Here is a 22306-nt window from a genome sequence, read left to right on the forward strand (position 1 = left end):
AGAACACAGGTGTACATGTGCAGAACACATGTGTACAGGTGCAGAACACAGGTGTACATGTGCAGAACACATGTGTACAGGTGCAGAACACAGGTGTACATGTGCAGAACACAGGTGTACAGGTGCAGAACACTGGTGTACAGGTGCAGAACACTGGTGTACAGGTGCAGAACACAGGTGTACGGGGCAGAACACAGGTGTACAGGGGCAGAACACAGGTGTACATGTGCAGAACACAGGTGTACGGGGCAGAACACATGTGTACAGGTGCAGAACACTGGTGTACAGGTGCAGAACACAGGTGTACAGGGGAAGAACACCTGAGATCAGTTTATTCTGAGATCACACACACACATACACACACACTTGAAGGGGTTTATTCTGCAAGAACAACCGGCTGGATGTACATTATCCTCTTATTACACGGATACTCTCCACATAAGTAAATAATTAGACATGAAATATTGATCTGAGATGAAATATTTTATTAGGTCTTTAAAGGGTAACTAAACCCCTGGTCAGAGCCTGACTCCACCCACTGGCAATATTTGAAAAATGCTAGAAAAGTGGGCAGACCCCAGCGGAGATAGAGGGGACGAACCGTGAGCGGGGGGGCGTGCACCTGAGACCTGCTGTCAGACTCTCTAATGTAGCCCTCCCGCCGGGTAGAATCTTATGGCTCACAAGTTAGAAATCTATCTAGGGGATCTTGAATTTACCCACTACCCCGGTAAAGGCACATTCTCTTCAGTCACAGTACAACTATAACCCAGATTGTCAGATTTATGTTTCTTCTTTTTCTGAAAATAATAAATAGATAAACCACTACTGAGTTACCTTTAGATAAAAAAAAACCTATTAACAAATCAATTCTTTCCACAGGAAATCACACAAAATTATGGCAGATCAATAAACATGTAGGCCTATTTATTCTTCTCCGGAACTCTTTTCTCTTTTGTTTCTCTTTGAATTACCAAATAATTCAATTTACAGAGTCACAACAATGAATCAACATAACCCCCAAAAAAATAAAATAAAATGTCAATGTAATACTCAAAATTTACCCAGCTGGGATTTTCAGTACACAGACGGCGCGCTAGTTGGAGCTCTTTGATGCAAAACCAGAGTAGGCCTACTCACGAATCAGGACAACAAGAATTCCAGTTGTAGAATAGTAACCTCGAATCCTTACTCCTCGCCCAGATGATAAACAGCATCCATGATGACACATCCCACAACGACGCTTGAGTGGATCTCAATGAACTCCTCCCTTCTTGAACTGGTTAGATGCAACCGCGAAAATCAATATAGATCTCCCGATTTCGACGATCTCTCAGTGTTAAAGAAAAATAAACACACACTTAACGTGCACTCTCAACTAGATAGACCACTGCAGATCTTATTCCCCAAATTAACCAAATAAAACACGGGTATTTTCTTCCGGATTTCAAACGACTTATTATAACTTAAACTGCAATAGGCTACTGCACTCAAGAAATTAAACTCGGGAATATTCTTCCGGGTGATTTCACAATCTAAAACTAATAAAATAAATCAACGTAAAGATAGAAAATAACACGGAATCTCTCACGTGCGCTCCTCGTGCTAGATCTCCTCCTCACGCGAAACGGAAATGCACAGTCTCTCACCGAACTCTCTCAAAATGTTCGTTTTTCCGTGCTGCAAACTGATTTGTGACACTTTCACAGTTCACACCAATCTCTCGCGCAAACTTTCATCACCAAACGGCACTCAAAAATGTCCGTGAACATTGATTTCTCTCAGCTGTCAGCCGAACTGCCACTCATCCGCGAGAGAGAGAGAGCAAAAAAAAAACAACTGCATTTCCTCTCTCATCCCCTGCACCTCGACCTTTTTCAGGGGTCAAAGTACACAGTTGTTGTTACACAGTTGTTGTTCATATGTTACAAAAACAGCATTTTTCCACCTTAGAAACATTGCTAAGCTACGTAATATGCTATCAGTTTCTGATGCAGAAAAGTTAGTTCATGCATTCATGACCTCGAGACTGGATTACTGTAATGCTTTACTAGCTGGTTGTCCTGCATCCTCAATAAACAAGCTACAGTTAGTCCAAAATGCCGCCGCTAGAGTTCTTACTAGATCAAGAAAATATGATCATATAACACCGATTTTATCATCACTGCATTGGTTACCTATAAAGTTCCGTATTAATTACAAGGTATTGCTACTGACCTATAAAGCCCTAAACGGCTTAGCTCCAGTCTATTTAACGGATCTTCTATCACCCTATAATCCATCGCGCTCTTTAAGATCACTAAATTCAAGGCTTTTGGTCATACCTAGGATATCCAGAACCACCAAAGGAGGGAGAGCATTCTAGCATTTGGCTCCAAAACTCTGGAATAGTCTTCCTGATACTGTTCGTTGCTCAGACTCGCTCTCCCAGTTTAAAACTAGATTAAAGTCGCATCTCTTCAGCCAGGCATTCATATAATCCTACAGTTCAAACTACAATCCGGCCTCTAGCTCATAAATGCCAGAGGAGAACTGGCACCCGACTGAGCCTGGGTTCTCCCAAGGTTTTTTTTTCTCCATTAGGTCACCTGATGGAGTTTTAGGACACCATTAGGTCACTTGATGAAGTTTTTCGGTTCCTTGCCACTGTTGCCTTTGGCTTGCTCAGTTGGGGATATTTTGGGGATATTTAATTTAATTTTATCAATCAATAAATTCCTCTTGAAACAAACTTTGTTGTATTATTTTAATTTAATACTGTGAAGCTGCTTTGATACAATCTGTATTGTGAAAAGCGCTATACAAATAAACTTGACTTGACTTGACTTGACAGTTCTCATCGTCAGACTGACGCTCTCAGAAAACACAATTAAATGCAACCATTTATGATTTGTTTTCATTTACACACATATTTGGAAAAAACTTTTATAAACATGTCTCATATGAACATGAGAGAGAAAAAAAACTAAGTCCATCAACACTTTGTTTGCGTATGAATACAATTTCAGGCCCAACTACAAATAATTAAATTATCTTATTTATAAAGAAATGAAATGACACGTATACATTTAGAAAACCCAAAACATTTTTCCTAGGTCTCTACATTAAAATGGAGAGTGACTCACAGGGTCGCAAGACGACGTAAAGTACACGCATCTGATGAGTTTTATCGAGTTGATGTCAATAGCGCGCGCTCTCTGTAGGCATATTCATATTTTGCCGCTATGTGAAAAAATCCAGCAAAATGCGCCGGCGCGTTTGTCGACCCCAGAGGATTAACTTTAGCCTAACCATAAATTGTGGTTAAAATATATATGATCACTCACATCAAGACGCCGCTGCGGTGGTGGAGTCCATGCAGGAGGAGCAGCATTCGGCACTGCGTCGCTGTTCAGCGCGAGCTGTGTGGAGAAGCCCATGTCCACCTCTATTGCGTTGGAGAAGCAATCCCGCGTAAAATGCAGGTTTCACACTCACGGTCTTCCAAGTGCATGCAACCACTGGCACCTAATTTCCAAGTCTGCTGGAAAGCTATGCAGTCAACCAGCAACACTACACCTACGTACCCTCCTGACCACTGTACTAAATACAGATAAATCTACGCTAGCTCATACCAGAGCCCGTCTACGGAGAGCCTGCCCACTCCCATTCCAGAGAATGTCTAATATGGCGAGAAGTTTCACTCTCACTACACTTCCGGCTTTTGAACTGGTTGCAGTTCCACTCTGATTCCATATGAGGGCGCTCACAGGACGAGTGCAGAATGAATGGAGGTCAATGGCGGTATACCCCTCAAAATCCACTTTTCTCAGGATATAATTTTTTGTCTAGTAATTTGAATGTTGTATTCGAAAGGAGATGCAAAGAAATTACACATTGCTGGGTGTTAGATTTTTTAGAGTCACTTATTTGCTTTAAAAAAGTCTTTCAAAATGTCAGTGACGTCAGAATGCTGACGTCATTAGCAGAATGCTAGCGTGTTATGGGCAACAACAACTCAACCTGTAAGAAATCAAAACGACATAAGTACTCGTTCATTCAACTTTCGACCTAAAACCCATGTTGAACTTGCAAAATCTACAATCACATCTGAGATTTCTCAACGGCAATCGGGTGAAAGAGACAAATTTAGCCGTCTAGCCCCATTGACTCCCATTCATTTTGCACTCATGGCAAGCGCCCCCAGTGGAACTCTGGTGGTACTACAACCAAAATTCGGTACAATAGGGATTAGTAGGGAGTGGACAGGCTCTCCGTAGACGGGCTCTGGACATTCTCTGCTCATACCAAGGGAGGGCGTGGTGAGCTGGAACCTGCTTACGTCACGTAGTACCGCTTACGTCACGCAGTACCGCAAACATCCAATAGGAAAATTCAACTGCAGTAGCCACCGTTCAACCTGAAGAGGGCAGCACTCAGACGTTTTTACACCACATATTGTAGAATTAAAACACTTTATACCCAAATGTCAAAGAAGTTACTCGAATCAATGAACAGCACTAATAAAGCCCCAGTCTTACAGATCATTTACTAAAAAAAGTTGGTTTAGGGTTTAGTTACCCTTTAAATGCAAAGCTTCGCGGAGAGAGCAGTTTCAGCGGCGAGTTCAAACTAGATGGACATTTAAGAGATACGGTATACAGTCATACCACTTATTACACAGCGTTTCACCACATTAATAATTATGGAGATAAGAGATATTGATTTCAGATTGAACCTTATAATCTTTGAATTTTATAATCCTATAGTGAACAAAACAATAGTCACAAAATGGCCGCCGCTGCGTTTGTATGAAACAAGATACTGGATGGCATAATTAAATAACTACACAGTTTTAATATTTTATTAGCTCACCAAATGCAAAACCTCCACGAGAAAAACCATTCCTAGCGAGTGTATAGCGCTGCTGACTTCAGTGACACAGATGAGCCTGTGTTTCAATTCTCAGCGGCTGTTATTTGGGAATAATATACCGCTGGATGGAGTGACTGACCAATCAGAATCAAGTATTCCACAGAGCCGTGTAATAATGATAAATAATAATTTAGAATAAATACTGCAATATTCCATTAAAAAAAAACAACAACAAGAATTGTCAGTTTTGATTTCATGGTGACTGTAAAGATTGGATGTAGAGGATTAGTGTAGATGTTCAGTGGCAGCAGAAGTGACCGAGTGACGGTTCGACTATTCGTTGTGAATCGCACCCTTACAGCCATATTTACTGTCACCAGTGGAAACATGAGAGTCCTTCTGTTGACGATCTGCACACACACACACACTTGATCCAGACTGTTTGTTTGAATATGCGTCTGCTCTCGTATGGAGTCCGTGTGAGATGAATGTTGACGTGTCTGAGCTCAGATCTGCTGCCGCTGATTGCTGTGTGCTGATTGGCTGTGAGGGGAATGTGGTGGAAAGGAAACGTGTGTTAAATAATAGCTGCCAAAAACAAACAGCAGAAGCAGAAGCAGAGCTGCAGCGAGATGAAGGAAAAACCGACAGGAGGAAAAAATTATTCGCTTGTTTGTGATTATGTGGAGATACTGAATCTGTTCAGTTACCATGAGTTACCGACATCTCACTGTCTGTCTGTCTGACTGTCTCACTGTCTGTCTGTCTGTCTGTCTGTCTGACTGTCTCTCACTGTCTGTCTGTCTCTCACTGTCTGTCTGTCTCTCACTGTCTGTCTGTCTGACTGTCTCACTGTCTGTCTGTCTCTGTCTCTGTCTGTCTGTCTGTCTGTCTGTCTGTCTCTCTGTCTCTCACTGTCTGTCTGTCTGTCTCTCACTGTCTGTCTCTGTCTGTCTGTCTCTCACTGTCTGTCTCTCACTGTCTGTCTGTCTGATTGTCTCACTGTCTGTCTGTCTATCTGTCTCTCACTGTCTGTCTGTCTGTCTGTCTGTCTCACTGTCTGTCTGTCTGTCTGTCTCTGTCTGTCTGTCTCACTGTCTGTCTGTCTGTCTGTCTGTCTGTCTGTCTCTCACTGTCTGTCTGTCTGTCTCACTTTCTGTCTGTCTCTGTCTGTCTGTCTCACTGTCTGTCTGTCTGTCTCACTGTCTGTCTGTCTGTCTGTCTCTCACTGTCTGTCTGTTTGTCTCTCACTGTCTGTCTGTCTGTCTGTCTCTCACTGTCTGTCTATCTGTCTCTCACTGTCTGTCTGTCTGTCTCTTACTGTCTGTCTGTCTCTCACTGTCTGTCTGTCTGTCTGTCTGTCTGTCTGTCTGTCACTGTCTGTCTGTCTCTGTCTGTCTGTCTGTCTGTCTCTCACTGTCTGTCTGTCTCTGTCTTACCGTCTGTCTGTCTCTCACTGTCTGTCTGTCTCTCACTGTCTGTCTGTCTTACTGTCTGTCTCTGTCTGTCTGTCTGTCTGTCTGTCTGTCTCTCTGTCTGTCTCTCTGTCTGTCTCACTGTATATCTGTCTCACTCTCTGTCTGTCTGCCTGTCTCTCTTTCTGTCTGTCTGCCTGTCTGTCTCACTCTCAGTCTGTCTCACTCTCTGTCTTCACTGCAAAAAATGCTTTCTTAGTTAGTATTTTTGTTTTGTTTCCAGTCCAAATATCTAAAAATTCTTAAATCAAGAAGCATTTACTAGAGAAGTAAAATGACATAAGAAATTCTATTTTGTTTTAAGGTAAAAAGTAAGTACTTTAAGTAATTTTTGTTTAAAACAAGCAAAATTATCTGCCAATGGGGTAAGCAAAAAAATCTTGTTTTTTTTTCGAATTCAGATTTTTTTTCTTGTTTTCCATTCTTATTCAGATTTTTTTGCTTACCCCATTGGCAGATAATTTTGCTTGTTTTAAGCCAAAATTACTTAAAGTACTTTCTTTTTACCTTAAAACAAAATAGAATTTCTTATGTCATTTTACTTCTCTAGTAAATGCTTCTTGATTTAAGAATTTTTAGATATTTGGACTGGAAACAAAACAAAAATACTAAGTAAGAAAAGCATTTTTTGCAGTGTTACTGTCTGTCTCTCACTGTCTGTCTGTCTGTCTGTCTGTCTCACTCACTCTCTGTCTGTCTGTCTGTCTGTCTGTCTGTCTCTCTTTCTGTCGTTTCCCTGTCTGTCTCACTCTCTGTCTGACTGTCTGTCTCTGACTGTCTGTCTGTCTCATTCTGTCTGTATGTCTGTCTCACTGTATATCTGTCTCACTCTCTGTCTGTCTGTCTGTCTCTCTTTCTGTCTGTCTGCCTGTCTGTCTCACTCTCTGTCTGACTGTCTGTCTCTCACTATGTCTGTCTCATTCTCTGTCTGTATGTCTGTCTCACTGTATGTCTGTCTCACTCTCTGTCTGTCTCTCTGTCTGTCTCACTGTCTGTCTGTCTCACTGTTTGTCTATCTGTCTTTCTCACTGTCTGTCTCACTGTCTGTCTGTCTCATTGTCTTTCTCGCTGTCTTTCTCACTGTCTCACTGTCTGTCAGTCTCACTGTCTGTCTGTCTGTCTGTCTGACTGTCTGTCTCTCTGTCGGTCTCTCTGCCTCACTCTCAGTCTGTCTCACTCTCACTCTCAGTCTGCCTGTCTGTCTCACTCTCAGTCTGTCTCACTCTCTGTCTGACTGTCTGCCTGTCTGTCTCTGTCTGTCTGTCTCACTGTCTGTCTGTCTGTCTGTCTGTCTCACTGTTTGTCTGTCTCTGTCTTTCTCACTGTCTGTCTGTCTGTCTCACTGTCTGTCTTTCTCACTGTATGTCTGTCTCACTGTCTGTCTGTCTCACTCTCTGTCTGTCTTTCTCACTGTCTGTCTCTCTGTCTGTCTGTCTGTCTCACTGTCTGTCTCTCTGTCTGTCTGCATCACTGTTTGTCTGTCTGCATCACTGTTTGTCTGTCTGTCTTTCTCACTGTATGTCTGTCTCACTGTCTGTCTGTCTTTCTCACTGTCTGTCTGTCTGTCTGTCTGTCTGTCTGTCTGTCTCACTGTCTGTCTGTCTGTCTGTCTGTCTGTCTCACTGTCTGTCTGTCTCTGTCTGTCTGTCTCACTGTCTGTCTGTCTGTCTGTCTCTCTCTGTCTGTCTGTCTCACTTTCTGTCTGTCTGTGTCTGTCTGTCTCACTGTCTGTCTGTCTGTCTCACGGTCTGTCTGTCTCTCACTGTCTGTGTTTGTCTCTCACTGTCTGTCTGTCTGTCTGTCTGTCTGTCTGTCTCACTGTTTGTCTGTCTCTGTCTTTCTCACTGTCTGTCTGTCTGTCTCACTGTCTGTCTTTCTCACTGTATGTCTGTCTCACTGTCTGTCTGTCTCACTCTCTGTCTGTCTTTCTCACTGTCTGTCTCTCTGTCTGTCTGTCTGTCTCACTGTCTGTCTGATTGTCTGTCTGCATCACTGTTTGTCTGTCTGCATCACTGTTTGTCTGTCTGTCTTTCTCACTGTATGTCTGTCTCACTGTCTGTATGTCTTTCTCACTGTCTGTCTGTCTGTCTGTCTGTCTCACTGTCTGTCTGTCTGTCTGTCTGTCTGTCTCACTGTCTGTCTGTCTCTGTCTGTCTGTCTCACTGTCTGTCTGTCTGTCTGTCTCTCTCTGTCTGTCTGTCTCACTTTCTGTCTGTCTGTGTCTGTCTGTCTCACTGTCTGTCTGTCTGTCTGTCTGTCTCACGGTCTGTCTGTCTCTCACTGTCTGTGTTTGTCTCTCACTGTCTGTCTGTCTGTCTGTCTGTCTGTCTGTCTCTCACTGTCTGTCTATCTGTCTCTCACTGTCTGTCTGTCTGTCTGTCTCTGTCTGTCTGTCTGTCTCTCACTGTCTGTCTGTCTGACTGTCTGTCTTACCGTCTGTCTGTCTCTCACTGTCTGTCTGTCTCTCACTGTCTGTCTGTCTTACTGTCTGTCTCTCTCTGTCTGTCTGTCTGTCTGTCTCACTCTCTGTCTGTCTGTCTGTCTCACTGTATATCTGTCTCACTCTCTGTCTGTCTGCCTGTCTCTCTTTCTGTCTCTCTGCCTGTCTGTCTCACTCTCAGTCTGTCTCACTCTGTCTTACTGTCTGTCTTACTGTCTGTCTCTCACTGTCTGTCTGTCTGTCTGTCTGTCTGTCTCACTCTCTGTCTGTCTGTCTGTCTGTCTGTCTCTTTCTGTCGTTTGCCTGTCTGTCTCACTCTCTGTCTGACTGTCTGTCTCTGACTGTCTGTCTGTCTCATTCTGTCTGTATGTCTGTCTCACTGTATATCTGTCTCACTCACTGTCTGTCTGTCTGTCTCTCTTTCTGTCTGTCTGTCTGCCTGTCTGTCTCACTCTCTGTCTGACTGTCTGTCTCTCACTATGTCTGTCTCATTCTGTCTGTATGTCTGTCTCACTCTCTGTCTGTCTGTCTCTCTGTCTGTCTCACTGTCTGTCTGTCTGTCTCACTGTTTGTCTATCTGTCTTTCTCACTGTCTGTCTCACTGTCTGTCTGTCTCATTGTCTTTCTCGCTGTCTTTCTCACTGTCTCACTGTCTGTCAGTCTCACTGTCTGTCTGTCTGTCTGTCTGTCTGACTGTCTGTCTCTCTGTCGGTCTCTCTGCCTCTCTGTCTCACTCTCAGTCTGTCCCACTCTCAGTCTGCCTGTCTGTCACACTCTCAGTCTGTCTCACTCTCTGTCTGCCTGTCTGTCTCACTCTCAGTCTGTCTCACTCTGTCTGTCTCACTGTCTGTCTGTCTGTCTCACTCTCTGTCTGTCTCTGTCTTTCTCACTGTCTGTCTGCATCACTGTTTGTCTGTCTGCATCACTGTTTGTCTGTCTGTCTTTCTCACTGTATGTCTGTCTCACTGTCTGTCTGTCTCACTGTCTGTCTGTCTGCATCACTGTTTGTCTGTCTGTCTTTCTCACTGTCTGTCTCACTGTCTGTCTGTCTGTCTGTCTCACTGTCTGTCTGTCTGTCTGCATCACTGTTTGTCTGTCTGCATCACTGTTTGTCTGTCTGTTTTTCTCACTGTATGTCTGTCTCACTGTCTGTCTGTCTGTCTTTCTCACTGTCTGTCTGTCTGTCTGTTTTTCTCACTGTCTGTCTGTCTTTCTCACTGTCTGTTTCACTGTCTCTCTCACTGTCTGTCTGTCTGTCTGTCTGTGTCACTGTCTGTCTGTCTGTCTGTCTGTCTCTCTCACTGTTTGCCTGTCTGTCTTTCTCACTGTCTCTCTGTCTGTCTGTCTGTCTGTCTGTCTGTCTGTCTCACTGTCCGTCTGTCTTTCTCACTGTCTCTCTCACTGTCTGTCTGTCTCTCTCACTGTCTGTCTGTCTGTCTGTCTCACTGTCTGTCTGTCTGTCTGTCTCTCTCACTGTTTGCCTGTCTGTCTTTCTCACTGTCTCTCTCACTGTCTGTCTGTCTGTCTGTCTGTCTGTCTGTCTCACTGTCTGTCTGTCTTTCTCACTGTCTCTCTCACTGTCTGTCTGTCTCACTGTCTGTCTGTCTCACTCACTCACTCTCTGTCTGTCTTTCTCACTGTCTCTCTCACTGTCTGTCTGTCTGTCTGTCTGTCTGTCTGTCTGTCTCACTGTCTGTCTGTCTCACTGTCTGTCTGTCTTTCTCACTGTCTTTCTCACTGTCTGTCTGTCTCTCTCACTGTCTGTCTGTCTGTCTGTATCACTGTCTGTCTGTCTCACTGTCTGTCTGTCTCACTCACTCTCTGTCTGTCTTTCTCACTGTCTCTCTCTCTGTCTGTCTGTCTGTCTCACGATATATATATGTCTCACTCTCTGTCTGTCTGTCTCACTCTCTGTATGTCTTTCTCACTGTCTGTCTGTCTGTCTCACTTGGTCTCTGGATCAGTCTACAAAACTGCTGGGCTTTTGTGTAAATAATGTAAAATAATGTCTGAAATATTGGCGAGAGGATAGACAGAGACCCTCCATCGTGAGTGTGTGTGTTTGTGTGTGTTTTCAGTGGTTTCAGTGGTTATTTGTGTGAATCCAGCTGAACTCCAGCGATGAGTTTGTGATGAGCCGCTCCTCACAAACACAGATGCTGATCATGTTTTCTGTTCACACTGGTGGAACTAGTTAGAATCAGCCGCTGTGTTTGAACTGATTGGAGTTTATTTACCGTGGCGTTCAGGCGTCCAGCATTTGATGACAGTGATCTGCTCATGAAGGTCTGATGATCATGAACTGAGAGGATGAGCTGATGATGATCTTCTGGAGTCGTTAGGAAGCGCTGTAGAGTCACGTGACGCCGGACGATTGACGTCAAATGGCTCTTTCTACAAGTGTTTCATTTATTGTGATTTAGCAGGAAGTTAAGCGATAATTTACTGTGAGAAGTGGAGGATACGCCTGTCAACGCTCCTGTGTGTCACTCATTTGAGGCTACTGTATGTCAGCTTTCTGGACCTACTCCCACCATTGTTGCTACTTTGTACCGCTCACCAAAGCCCAACAAGGATTTTATTATTGACCTTGCTGCCGCGTAAATTATATATAATCTTTCCCACACACATTAAAGGACATATTTTGGATTTAATCTGCTGTTCAGGTGTTACACCTGTTAACTGTAAAGCAGATTATTTCCCTTTTTCTGACATTTGCTGCTCTCATTCAGTTTTAATCTTTACTAGAACATTCCGAAATATTAAGGATATCAACTTGGACAATTTATCCTCTAGCATCACTAGCCTTGCCAGTGCCGACAGTTTCTCTACCCCGGATGAACTGCTCTCTCACTACAACAATAACCTTCATAACCTCCTTAATAACTTTGCTCCTCTCAAAACCAGGACTGTCTCATTTACTCTCTCTACACCTTGGTTTACTCCCACTCTTAGAAAATTAAAAACAAAATGACTACAACTTGAAAGACTTTACAGGGAAACCAGTCTCACTGTGCACAAGGACATGTATTCAAACCACATTCTTCTTTACAAAGATTGTATTTCTAAAGCTAAATTCACATACTATTGTTGTTTAATCAGTTAAAGTGAAGAAAATTCAAAGGCCCTTTTTTCCCTCATTACAAACTTCACAACACCTCTGTATCCACTTCCTCCTCACTTGTACTCTTCTGATTTTTGTAATACTATATTATAATTTTTCTCTTTAAAAATTGAACACATCCACCAGCAACTTATGTTTACTTCTGCTCCTAACTCACCTGTCTCAGTTTAATTTGCTCCCACCCATTTACTCTCAGCATTTACCTTACCCTCAGTAAATAAAATTTCCGAACTCATTCAAAAATCCAAATCTTCAACCTGCAGATAAGACCCCTTCCTACTGTTCTTGTAAAGGCCTCTGTCCCTTTTCTGTCCCCTCTAATTACAGACATCATTCACTCTTCTCTTACCACTGGAATTGTTCCTTCCTCTCTTAAAACAGCTTCTGTAACTCAATAATTTTTGTCCTATTTCAAATCTTCCATTCATCTCCAAAATCCTTGAAAAAAATAGTTGCTGCTCAACACCATTCTCATCTCTCCTGTAATAATCTATATGAACAATTCCAGTCTGGTTTCCGTCCTCTTCATAGCACAGAAACAGCACTCCTTAAAATCACTAACAACCTTCTCCTAGTGGCTGACTCAGGTTTACTATCCATTTTCCTTCTGCTTGATTTGAGTGCGGCCTTCGATACAATTTCACACACCATCGTTCTAGACAGACTCTCTATTGGTATCACTAACACACCTCTTATCTGGTTTTAAACATATCTCTCAGGCCACACTCAGTTCATTCAGTTAAAATCATTCACCTCCCATTCGGTCCCTGTCATCACAGGAGTGCCTCTGGGCTCCGTCCTGGGGCCCCTGCTGTTCATTATTTATCTTCTTCCCGTTCGTTACATCTTCCGTAAATATCAGATTCACTTCCATTGCTACGCAAAAGACACCCAGCTCTGTCTCTCAACCAAACCTAATTCAAAACTTCCACCATCCTCCCTTACTAACTGTCTTCTTGACACAAAATCCTGGTTCACTTTAAACTTCCTCAGATTAAATAGCAATAAAACAGAATTGCTTCTTATAGATACAAGATTCACATTAAACAAACTCCATCATTTTTCTATTCCCATTGATAGCTCCTTCATCTCCCCCTCCCCTCAGGTTAAGAGTCTGGGTCTCATCTTCGATAGCACCATCTCTTTTACCTCTCTTGTAAATAATGTTCCCCGGTCTGCTTACTAGCATCTTCGAAACATCAACCGTCTACGTCCTTTCCTCACGCCTAACTCCACTGCCATTCTTGTTCACAGCTTAGTCACCTCTCGTTTAGATTACTGCAATTCCCTTTTGTTGGGCCTCCCGCATAAAATCCTCCATAAACTACAACTGGTCCAAAACTCAGCTGCTCGTATTACCACTCGTACCCCCTCTATTCATCACATCACTCCCATCTTACAACAGCTCCATTGACTCCCCATCACTTACCGTATCAACTATAAAATACTTCTCCTCACTTTTAAAGTCATTCATAATCTCGCCTCTTCATATCTTTTTGACCTCCTCCATATACCCACACCCGCTCACGCTCTCAGATCCTCTTCTTCCATCCATTTCACTGTTCCCCGTGTCCGCCTTGTTACTATGGGGAGCAGAGCTTTCAGCTGCTCTGCTCTTCAGCTCTGGAACTCGCTTCCACCGGACCTCCGTACTACTGATTCCCTATCACATTTTAAATCCAAACTCAAAACCTATCTGTTTAGAATAGCTTACTCCCTCTGACCACAACTGCATTGTCTTTAATTGTATTGTATTTCATTGTTTTTACTTAAATATTATTATTGTCTTGATGATGTAGGGTGACCTTGAGTGTCAAGAAAGGTGCCTATAAATAAAATGCAATAAAATGTCTCAGGTTCAGGTGGTGCGTGTCTCATGAGTGTGTCTCGTGTGTGTCTCAGGTTCAGCTGGTGTTCAGTCTGTGGTGTCGATGGAGTCAGATCTTCACTGCGTTTGAGCGGATGCAGAGCAGAGGAACACACAGGTCGTCTGCAGGTTTCCCAGACTCCTCAGCGCCCCCTGCTGGACCCTCCTCACCCTCACCTGTCCCCCCCGACACCAGCACCTGCAGCCCGTCAGCTGACCTGGGCTCTCAAACTGAGGTCAGAGGTCACACACACCAGATAGATAGATAGATAGATAGATTCAGGGTCAGGGTCTCTCTCTCTCTCTCTCTCTCTCTCTCTCTCTCTCTCTTTCTCTCTCTCTTTCTCTCTCTCTCTCTTTCTCTCTCTCTGTCAGCATCTGTGTGTTGCTGGACTCAGTGTTGATGTGTGTTTCAGGGGGATTCGACACACACAGAGGAGCCGGTGGTGTGTGAGACCATGACACTCGAGCAGAAGACCTGCAGCATCAGCGGCTCCAGCGGGAAACTGAGCGTCTGGATGCAGTGGATGCTGCCGAAACTCACACTCAAACTCTTCTCCTGCGACACCGCGGCCAGAAACAACGGTACTGACCACACACACACACACACACACACACACACACACACACACACACACTCACACTCACTCACTCACTCACTCACACTCAAACTCTTCTCCTGCGACACCGCGGCCAGAAACAACGGTACTGACCACACACGCGCACACACACACTCACTCACTCACTCACTCACTCACTCACACACTCACACACTCACACTCAAACTCTTCTCCTGCGACACCGCGGCCAGAAACAACGGTACTGACCACACACACACGCACACATACACACACATACACACACTCACACACACTCACGCTCAAACTCTTCTCCTGCGACACCACGGCCAGAAACAACGGTACTGACCACACACACTCACTCACTCACTCACACACACACACACACACACACACACACTCACTCACTCACTCACTCACTCACTCACACACACACACACACACACACACACACTCACTCATACACTCACACTCACACTCAAGCTCTTCTCCTTCGACAGATCACCGTGGCCAGAAACAACGGTACTGACCACACACACACACACAAACACTCTCAAACACACACAAACACACACTCACTCACACACACTCACACTCAAACTCTTCTCCTGCGACACCGAGACCAGAAACAACGGTACTGCCCACACACACGCGCACACATACACGCACATGCACACACTCACACACACTCACGCTCAAACTCTTCTCCTGCGACACCACGGCCAGAAACAACGGTACTGACCACACACACTCACTCACACACACACACACACACACACACACACACACACACAAACACACACTCACTCACACACACACACACTCACTCATACACTCACACTCACACTCAAGCTCTTCTCCTTCGACAGATCACCGTGGCCAGAAACAACGGTACTGACCACACACACACACACACACACACAAACACTCTCAAACACACACAAACACACACTCACTCACACACACACTCACACACTCACACTCAAACTCTTCTCCTGCGACACCAAGACCAGAAACAACGGTACTGACCACACACACTCATTCTCTCACACACACACACACACACACACACACACACACACACACACACACACACACTCACACTCACTCATACACTCATACACTCACACTCACACTCAAGCTCTTCTCCTGCGACAGATCACCGTGGCCAGAAACAACGGTACTGACCACACACACAAACACTCTCAAACACACACACTCACACTCTTCTCCTGTGACACCACGGCCAGAAACAACGGTACTGACCACACACACACATAGCCTGCAGTTCAGACTATCAACATGAGAAGAAGTTTCAGATGCGCCTCCTGATGCGTCTCACACTAGTGTTCGGGTCAGATCACCACACACACACACAAACACACACACAGGGTCAGATCACCAAAAACTGCTGGAACAGCAACAGCTTCATCTCTAATAATCCTCTTCACAGCATCAGCTCAGCTTTTTTTCTACAGCGCTTTATACACTACAGATCGTTTCAGAGCAGCTTTAATGTAAAAAACAGGAAAATAAGAGAATCACTGATGAAACTTCATCAAATATGAGACAAACTTAGATTCAGGAGTGAAGCAGCTCTACAGAAGAAGAGAGAGTCACTATTCAGATCAAGTTCTGTTCTCATCTGATAGTGTCAGTGCAGTCAGATCAATAATATCACTGAATATGAAGTGTCTCAAAAACCCATGTGACCCGTCACTGCTCCAGCTGCTGATGTTTGAGAGAGAGAGTGAAAGGTCTGCGGAAGGAAAGCGAGATCTGAGTGCGTGCAGTGAGAGTCGCTCCTCAGGGACTCTGAGCTCTCGCTGATGATGATGGTGTTTGTTGTTAGTTTTCTCGGGTTGTTTGGTGCTGAATGGACAAATCGCCCCCCCGAACAGGAAACAGGAAGTGGCTCTGAGCCGCTGGGCCTCGGGATCACAGCTGCACAACAGCAGAAGAAGAGGAGACTGACAGAGACCTGACACGATCCTCCGGTCACACACACACACACACACACACACACACACACACAGATCGAGCGGAGAGTGACAGAGACCTGACATGATCCTCCGGTCACACACACACACACACACACACACACACACACACACACACACACACACACAGATCGAGCGGAGAGTGACAGAGACCTGACATGATCCTCCGGTCTCACACACACACACACACACACACACACACAGAGAACTGACACTATCCTCCGGTCACACACACACACACACACACACACACACACACACACAGAGAACTGACACGATCCTCCGGTCACACACACACACACACACACACACACAGATCGAGCGGAGAGTGACAGAGACCTGAAATGATCCTCCGGACACACACACACACACACACACACACCTGAAGGGGTTTATTCTGCAAGAACAACTGGCTAGATGTACATTACCCGCTTATACGAGGATACTTGCCACATAAGTATATAATTAGTCACAGAATATTGATCTGAGTTTAAATATTTTATTAGCTCTTTAAACGTAAAGCTTCCGCGGAGAGAGCAGTTTCATAATTTAAAAGATACGGTATACAGTCATAACACTTATTACACAGCATTTCGCCACATTAATAATTATGGAGATAAGAGATATTGATTTCAGATTGTAACGAAGTTCGTTATGGTGGGAAGAAGGAGGCAGGAAATACAAAAACGAAAATAAAAGACAGCAGCCCCTCACTGATGACTGCTGTCACATCAAATAAAACATAAACATCAAATAAAATCCAGGCCTGGCCTCTCTCGATCTCCACTGTCGTCGCTCCTCCTTTATGCGTCCGCTCCTCCGTGAGAGATCCGAGACCGGTGCGTCACGCAGGAGTCTCTCATTATCAATCACGTCACAGGCCTCGTGCCTCTCTCACGGCCCTCGTCCTCGGCCCGCTCTCTCGCGGTCCCGCTCTCTCACGGCCCTCGTCATCGTCCCGCTCTCTCACGGCCCTCTGCCTCGTCCCGCTCTCTCGCGGCCCTCGTCCTCGCGCCGCTCTCTCACGGCCCTCGTCCTCGTCCCGCTCTCTCACGGCCCTCGTCCTCGTCCCGCTCTCTCACGGCCCTCGTCCTCGTCCCGCTCTCTCACGGCCCTCTGCCTCGTCCCGCTCTCTTGCGGCCCTCGTCCTCGCGCCGCTCTCTCACGGCCCTCGTCATCACCCTGCTCTCTCACGGCCCACGTCCTCGTCCAGCTCTCTCACGGCCCTCGTCCTCGTCCCGCTCTCTCACGGCCCTCGTCCTCGTCCCGCTCTCTCACGGCCCTCTGCCTCGTCCCGCTCTCTCACGGCCCTCGTCCTCGTCCCGCTCTCTCACGGCCCTCTGCCTCGTCCCGCTCTCTCACGGCCCTCTGCCTCGTCCCGCTCTCTCAAGGCCCTCGTCATCGTCCCGCTCTCTCACGGCCCTCGTCCTCATCCAGCTCTCTCACGGCCCTTGTCCTCGTCCCCGCTCTCTCACGGCCCTCGTCCTCGTCCCCGTCCCGCTCTCTCACGGCCCTCGGCCTCGTCCCGCTCTCTCACGGCCCTCTGCCTCGTCCCGCTCTCTCACGGCCCTCTGCCTCGTCCCGCTCTCTCAAGGCCCTCGTCATCGTCCCGCTCTCTCACGGCCCTCGTCCACATCCAGCTCTCTCACGGCCCTTGTCCTCGTCCCCGCTCTCTCACGGCCCTCGTCCTCGTCCCGCTCTCTCACGGCCCTCGGCCTCGTCCCGCTCTCTCACGGCCCTCTGCCTCGGCCCGCTCTCTCACGGCCCTCGTCCTCGGCCCGCTCTCTCACGGCCCTCGTCCTCGGCCCGCTCTCTCACGGCCCTCTGCCTCGGCCCGCTCTCTCAAGGCCCTCGTCATCGTCCCGCACTCTCACGGCCCTCGTCCTCGGCCCGCTCTCTCACGGCCCTCTGCCTCGGCCCGCTCTCTCAAGGCCCTCGTCATCGGCCCGCTCTCTCACGGCCCTCTGCCTCGGCCCGCTCTCTCAAGGCCCTCGTCCTCGTCCAGCTCTCTCACGGCCCTCGTCCTCGTCCAGCTCTCTCACGGCCCTCGTCCTCGTCCAGCTCTCTCACGGCCCTCTGCCTCGTCCCGCTCTCTCACGGCCCTCTGCCTCGTCCCGCTCTCTCACGGCCCTCTGCCTCGTCCCGCTCTCTCACGGCCCTCGTCCTCGTCCCGCTCTCTCACGGCCCTCGTCCTCGTCCAGCTTTCTCACGGCCCTCGTCCTCGTCCCGCTCTCTCACGGCCCTCGTCCTCGTCCCGCTCTCTCACGGCCCTCGGCCTCGTCCTGCTCTCTCACGGGCCTCTGCCTCGTCCCGCTCTCTCACGGCCCTCGTCCTCGGCCCGCTCTCTCACGGCCCTCTGCCTCGGCCCGCTCTCTCACGGCCCTCGTCCTCGGCCCGCTCTCTCACGGCCCTCGTCCTCGGCCCGCTCTCTCACGGCCCTCTGCCTCGGCCCGCTCTCTCAAGGCCCTCGTCATCGTCCCGCTCTCTCACGGCCCTCGTCCTCGTCCAGCTCTCTCACGGCCCTCGTCCTCGTCCAGCTCTCTCACGGCCCTCGTCCTCGTCCCGCTCTCTCACGGCCCTCTGCCTCGTCCCGCTCTCTCACGGCCCTCTGCCTCGGCCCTCTGCCTCATCCCGCTCTCTCGTCCCGCTCTCTCAAGGCCCTCGTCATCGCCCCGCTCTCTCACGGCCCTCGTCCTCGTCCAGCTCTCTCACGGCCCTCGTCCTCGTCCCGCTCTCTCACGGCCCTCGTCCTCGTCCCGCTCTCTCACGGCCCTCGTCCTCGTCCAGCTCTCTCACGGCCCTCGTCCTCGTCCCGCTCTCTCACGGCCCTCGTCCTCGTCCCGCTCTCTCACGGCCCTCGTCCTCGTCCCGCTCTCTCACGGCCCTCTGCCTCGTCCCGCTCTCTCACGGCCCTCGTCCTCGGCCCGCTCTCTCACGGCCCTCTGCCTCGGCCCGCTCTCTCACGGCCCTCGTCATCGTCCCGCTCTCTCACGCCCCTCGTCATCGTCCCGCTCTCTCACGGCCCTCGTCCTCGTCCAGCTCTCAGAGTGTTTGTTCACCATCTAATGATGATCGACGATATTCACTTCACCTGTGACTGATCACAATGTTCTGACTCATCAGTGCATATGCAGTAAATACACTCTGGGCCCTATCTTGCACCCAGCGCAATTTACTTTGTACACCGACGCATGTATCATTCCTATTTTGCACCCACGCAAAGCGGACTTTTCCCTCCACAGACGCACGTCGGTTAACTAAGAAATACACTTGCGCTCCCGGGGGCGGTTCAGCGCAAAGAGGAGGTGTGTTCCGGCACAAACGTTCCCTCATGCTATTTTGCAGGTTTAGAAAACAATTCCGCCACTGGCCGAAAAAAAACTGTTTAAAGTCAGTGGCGCGTTGCACATGTTATTCATATGCTATTTTAAGGGCCATAATCAATGTAGCGTGTGCACAACGCGCATACACTTTGATTCTCTCATCTACACACAGACGCAGCAGTTATAATTTTTGCAAATCATACATTATTACGATAGATAGATAGATAGATAGATAGATAGACAGTTTATTATAAAAGCATACATCTAGCTTACACATTTACCCAAATTATCATACGCCTGTTTAACCGAAGTTAATTTGGGTGTGTTTCTCCATCCCCAATGTCCCTGACGAGAACATCGCTCTCCTCGGCTGTGAACCGCTCCTGGCGCACGCCTGGCAAATCCGCCGTTATAATAGGAATCCGCTTTAGAACAAGCGCGCCTGCTCTTAAAGGGAATGTGAGATGACGCTCTGGTTTATTTCACGTTACGCCCAAACCACACCTATGAGTAATGAAGCTACTTCAGACCAACACATTTTAGATTTGCGTCGGGCGCAAGAGTCATTTATCCCGCCGGTATAATAGCAACAGCGCCCAAGACCCGCCCACAAAGTTACTTGCGCTTTGCACTTGATACTTGCGTTTCAGATCGTTAAAATAGGGCCCTCTGTGTGTGTGTGTGTGTGTGTGTGTGTGTGTGTGTGTGTGTGTGTGTTTCAGAGCTGTGTGTGATGGCAGAGATGGAAGACTTGAGTGCATCTGTGGATGTTCAGGACGTTTATACAAAGGTGAAGTGTAAAGTGGGAAGCTTCCACATAGATCACTACAGAAGCAGGTGAGTGGAACACTCACACTCACACACACACACACACTCACACACACTCACACTCACACTCACACACACACACGCACACACACACACACACACACACACACACACACACACACACACGCATACACTCACACAAACACTCTCACTCACTCACTCACACACACACACACACACACACACACACACACACACACACACACAATCACACTCACTGGTGTATTATGATGTGTTTGGGAGCAGAGAGAAGCGTGTGGATCAGCGAGTCGTCTCTCTGTACAGTGCCAGCGGTGTCTTCACCCAGAGTGTGTGTGTGTGTTGTGTGTGTGTGTGTGTGTGTTGTGTGTGTTGTAGGCCTGCTGAGGGTTGGCTCTGTGACGGAGTGATCCTGCAGTGCAAGGAGTCGCCTGTGGTGAGACCTGCAGCGCCGGTGCTTTAACCTGATCTCACACACACACAGCTTCACTCTGAGCTCGCTCAAAAACACACACACACACAGCTTTACTCTGAGCTCGCTCACACACACACGCAGCTTTAACCTGAGCTTGCACACACACACAGCTTTACTCTGAGATCACACACACACACACACACACACACACACACACACACACACACACACACACACACAGCTGCTCGCTGTCCCACATCAGAGATGATTACACAGCAATCTCCATCTCACACACTGATCCAAAAACATGCAGTCCTCGCAGATAACACTCCCATGATGCACTGCTGGTTCATTTGGGAATATTTCTTAAGGCGAGACACTACAGGTGAACAGGGTAACATTTTTAACTAACAGGTGAACAGGGTAACATTTTTAACTAGCAGGTGAACAGGGTAACATTTTTAACTAACAGTTGAAATGTTGAAAAAATGTATAACAAGTTTTCTGTAATTTAATGTCTGAGTATTGGATAAAGCCAAGTTCAAAATTATTTTTTCATTGTGTTCACATATTAGATGGGAAAAAAATGACCGAGGGATTTATGGATATCTACTTTTGTTATCCTGTAAATCAGAATATACTGTCAATAGCCTTAAAAAATTTATTTTCGCCATGTTTTTTGGAATAAAATGTTATATAAATCAGGCTAGGAATAATATATTTACAAATCCCTCTGTAAATGTCTTCATAATATAACTAGGTACAAGACTGGAAAGTTTGGTGTATATCGGTGCTACTGAAGTGGAGATTTCAGACTTGGAGTATGAGAGAAAAGTCATTTTGAGAAAACGGGCTTTAAAGATTTATATCAGCCAATGAGATTGCGCATTTAGAGTTAAATCCCCCATTTTACTTTCACGATTGGTTGCTGATATAAAGGAAATGACCATATTTGGATCCGACAGCATTGTACAGGAGAGAGAGCTTTCCAGCGGTGTGTGTGATGACAGGGAGCAGACAGAGATCGCGGAGCAGCGGGAGGATTTACAACGCCAACTTTTGTTGCATTTATGAGAAATCTACAGACGCAAACAGATAAAATGTAGTAAAATAAAGACCTAAATGTGTATTTCTGACTTTTTTTCACCACAGTCTGAAAGAAGACATACTATTGAAGACAAATATCCCAAAATCTCAAAAATTGACCAGTGAAAAAAACAAAACAATGTTTTTGCCTGCCGTGTCTCGCCTTAAGGAAAATAATCTCTCAACCGATGCTGTGTCCGTACATTACTGTAATATTAAAGGTTAAAGTTAACAACAGAGCCAAACTTTTATTGCTATTTATTTTTAGATTTAATAATCAGCAATCAAATTAAAACTTAGTTGTATAAAAACAATTTCATGTCACGTAAGGCAGTTT

The 22306-nt window shown here is 46.6% G+C and overlaps 1 protein-coding gene across 1 annotated transcript in view; it reads left to right on the top strand.

Moving 5' to 3' along the window:
* Positions 1–22306, top strand: part of vps13b (vacuolar protein sorting 13 homolog B) — a 168592-nt gene that overhangs the window by 76942 nt on the left and 69344 nt on the right. The window contains 4 exon segments of the mRNA XM_082149467.1: positions 13796–13996; positions 14177–14345; positions 20384–20498; positions 20847–20904. Of these exon segments, the coding sequence (XP_082005593.1) occupies positions 13796–13996; positions 14177–14345; positions 20384–20498; positions 20847–20904 (543 nt within the window).

Source organism: Leuciscus leuciscus (assembly GCF_965113295.1).
Source record: "Leuciscus leuciscus genome assembly, chromosome: 20".
NCBI lineage: Eukaryota > Metazoa > Chordata > Actinopteri > Cypriniformes > Leuciscidae > Leuciscus > Leuciscus leuciscus.